Raw genomic sequence first — 2,866 nt, forward strand, 5'->3', positions numbered from 1 at the left:
ATTCATGAGGCCGGCGAATGCCGCCGTGGCAAGATTCCGTAACGTTTTTGTGTATCTCTAGGCCCGTACGTGGTGGCTACACTTGACTCCAACACAACAAACCGCTTAAACATACAGGTGTTCAAAAAGGGCTGTTGCATGGCGGCGTTGGGATATTTCGTCAGCCAGACGGTCAAGACACCATACATGATGTGCAGGTTTAGACCGGTGCATAGACATACATAGAGCGCCTTGTTTTACATACTCATACACATATGGTGGACCACGTAAGGCAACTCGTATCAACCGCCCCCCCTCACAGGTTCCGCGACGTCTCCGTCACCGTCTCCGGCGGCACCTCATTCTGCTCCGCCCTCTGATCCGGCACCTCCTCCGGCACCTCATAATACTCCCCCTTAAACTGGCTCCCCCGGCTTCCCTGCGCGGGGACTTCCCTTCCACTCTCGGCCGCCAAACCCACATTCGCCTTGGCCGCCATCCGGCCCTGCTCCGACACGTCGCCCTGGCGCGCCGGCTCGCGGCCGCGGCCGCCCAGCGCCTGGTCGGCGGGGAGCAGGTCGGGGCGGTCGGCACGCAGGCTTGCGCGCTCTAGCTCCCGCGGGTCTTTGCCCCAGCCCCTGACGGTGGATTCGTCGACCCCGCCCGGGTTGTGCTGGTACACGTGGGCGGTCTTGTCCTCGGGGCCGCCGGCGCCTTCGTAGGCGGAGCCGCGGACGAAGCTGGTGGGGTGGCGTTAGCCTGGTGTTCTGGGCGTGTTTGCTTGTTGGTGAGGGATTTGGATTGGCACTGGCACTCACCGGGCCGGTCTCGTCGACATCGCCGCCCTCGTCGGTTGGGATCTGCCGGTCGTAGCTCCTGTTTGTCACCAGGTTCTCGCCCACCTTGACCGTGGAACCGGGGAACTTTCTGTCAACTGTGTCGTTAACACCGTAGTCGTCGAGCCCCGAAACCCGCCCCTTTCCGGCGCCCGTCTTGGATTGGTAGGTGTTGAGATCCCGCTCTGCCTGCTGGGCGATCTCGTTGAGTTGTTGATTGCCGGGGCCGCGTTCGGTCATGTTGATGGTTGTTGCGGGTTCTCTGAGGGAAGATGCGTTTTGGTGGTGAGGTTGTGCAAATCTCTGGGTTATTATATAATGGTCATGCACTTGTTTTGGTCAAGTATGAAATAACAAGCTTCTCAATGCGGCCAGCTCCCTCGTTGCGAAGCGGTGAATAAATAACGGTCGTTGGAAGTCTATGTCGTCATGGTATTATGGGTCTATGACGGAGGTTAACAACAACCCCCTTGCGGTCAGGTAGATCGATGCCTGGAATGGTCTCCAACTACGTCTTCTATTGCTGTAGATGGTCTTATTGGCTGTCGAGGCTCGCCCCTTTCAAGTTCCTCCACCGCATCCCAACTGGAACGCGATGAGACGTTCTCTTACCCATCCAGTCAAATAAAACTGTTAAAACAGTAAAAACAGTGGAAATAATGAACCTCTAGCCTGATTTCAGAAGACCGTATATACGTTAATTTCAGGCACCCGTAGAGACATTGATCTTAGCGGTTCCGTTTTGCATTGACTCGGGCATGCCGATAGGACAGAGGTGGCACAGTCAGGTCGTACTTTGCTCAGGTTTCATGATTTACCAAGAAACTTGGCACTCAAGCCCTCGACACGCGCCCGCGATGGAGAATATAGGCAGCTATCGGCCCATCGGGGCATATTGCGGGCGTAGACCGGTGAGGGAGAGAGCAAGGATTATCAGATAGCTTTATATGTCTCTCAAGTCTAACATTGAGTTCATGGTCCTTTTCACCCCGGGTGCACTGTCAAGATGGCTAGATGCCGTTGTTATTTCAATATCGCCAAGAGGTGATTGTCTGACGGGACTTGGATTCATGGTAAGTAAAACTCAGGGGCCTTGTTTTGATCGCCATGGTTTTCTCCTACAACGGAGCCGATTAGGTTCGTAGGGTCACACACTCGTGACGCGAAATTGTATGCTAGGTGGTGGCGGTTTGGAGACGTGGCCGTGCCGGCTACAGGATCACGACCACAGCCCTTACACAAACCACAGAGGTTGTACTCTTTGTTGCCACTGGTGCTTACTCGGTTGAAATTGTGGCAACCCAATCCTGTACGCAAGAGAGGTAAGCCAGATTACTCTCAGTATCATCGATTGCGTTGTTCTTGGAGAACATCCGGCCCCATTGGCCACCAACAACACTCTGGTTAGCAGATGCTTCTGTTTCCTGGACTCCTGATAGTATTGGGATGATTCTACAGCAACTATAGGCAATGGTATTCGCAAAAACATCTGACCAGACTCTACTTTCCTTCTCTGATGACCTCGCACATCACATGAAACATCGGAAATGGTGCCCCTAAAACTGCCGCGTCAGCTCACCCTGTAAGCAGTCCAACGTCCATGGATTCAACCCGTCAGTATCCCACTATGTGCTCTAGCCCAGCGATGCCGTCCGCCTCAGTCCTCGCCCCCTGAATAAGGTCCGCCTCGGCATGGTTTCCCTGTTACCTAAGCCGCGATTCAGCCAGCCACGAAGTCTGCAACCAAAACAAATCCCTCTCCCCTCCCTCAGCCAACGCCAAACTGTCCCTCCGATACACCGCCGCCTTACCACTCCTCCCCAACCTCCGCAATCCCCGCCATAAAGTTCTTTGCACTAAACACCAATACCTCTCCACATACGCCTCCCACTCCCCTCCCACTCTCCCACCACACTCACCGGGCATGCACCCCCCCCAATCCCACTCCCACCCACGGCATTCCCACCCCCCAAAATCCTCCTCACCACCCTCACCCCCACCCCAAAAAGCACCAAAAACATCCTCCCCCTTCCAACTCCAAAACCTTCGCG

The 2,866-nt window shown here is 55.1% G+C and overlaps 2 protein-coding genes across 2 annotated transcripts in view; one reads left to right on the plus strand and one right to left on the minus strand.

Annotated features, from left to right (window-relative positions):
- CHGG_06755 (uncharacterized protein) overlaps positions 1-203 on the plus strand; it is a gene marked incomplete at both ends in the record, with an annotated part of 1,250 nt that extends 1,047 nt beyond the window's left edge. The window contains one exon of the mRNA XM_001222849.1: positions 118-203. Within this exon, the coding sequence (XP_001222850.1) occupies positions 118-203 (86 nt within the window). The remainder of the gene's footprint in view (positions 1-117) is intronic.
- Positions 204-295: 92 nt separating this feature from the next.
- CHGG_06756 (uncharacterized protein) lies at positions 296-1,055 on the minus strand (the record flags this gene model as incomplete). The annotated part of the gene is made up of 2 exons (XM_001222850.1): positions 296-652; positions 798-1,055. 2 exons carry the CDS (start codon positions 1,053-1,055, stop codon positions 296-298), a joined length of 615 nt encoding a protein of 204 aa, XP_001222851.1.
- Between the last annotated feature and the right edge of the window lie 1,811 nt (positions 1,056-2,866).

The sequence above is a fragment of the Chaetomium globosum genome, genomic scaffold (genome assembly GCF_000143365.1).
Source record: "Chaetomium globosum CBS 148.51 scaffold_3 genomic scaffold, whole genome shotgun sequence".
NCBI lineage: Eukaryota > Fungi > Ascomycota > Sordariomycetes > Sordariales > Chaetomiaceae > Chaetomium > Chaetomium globosum.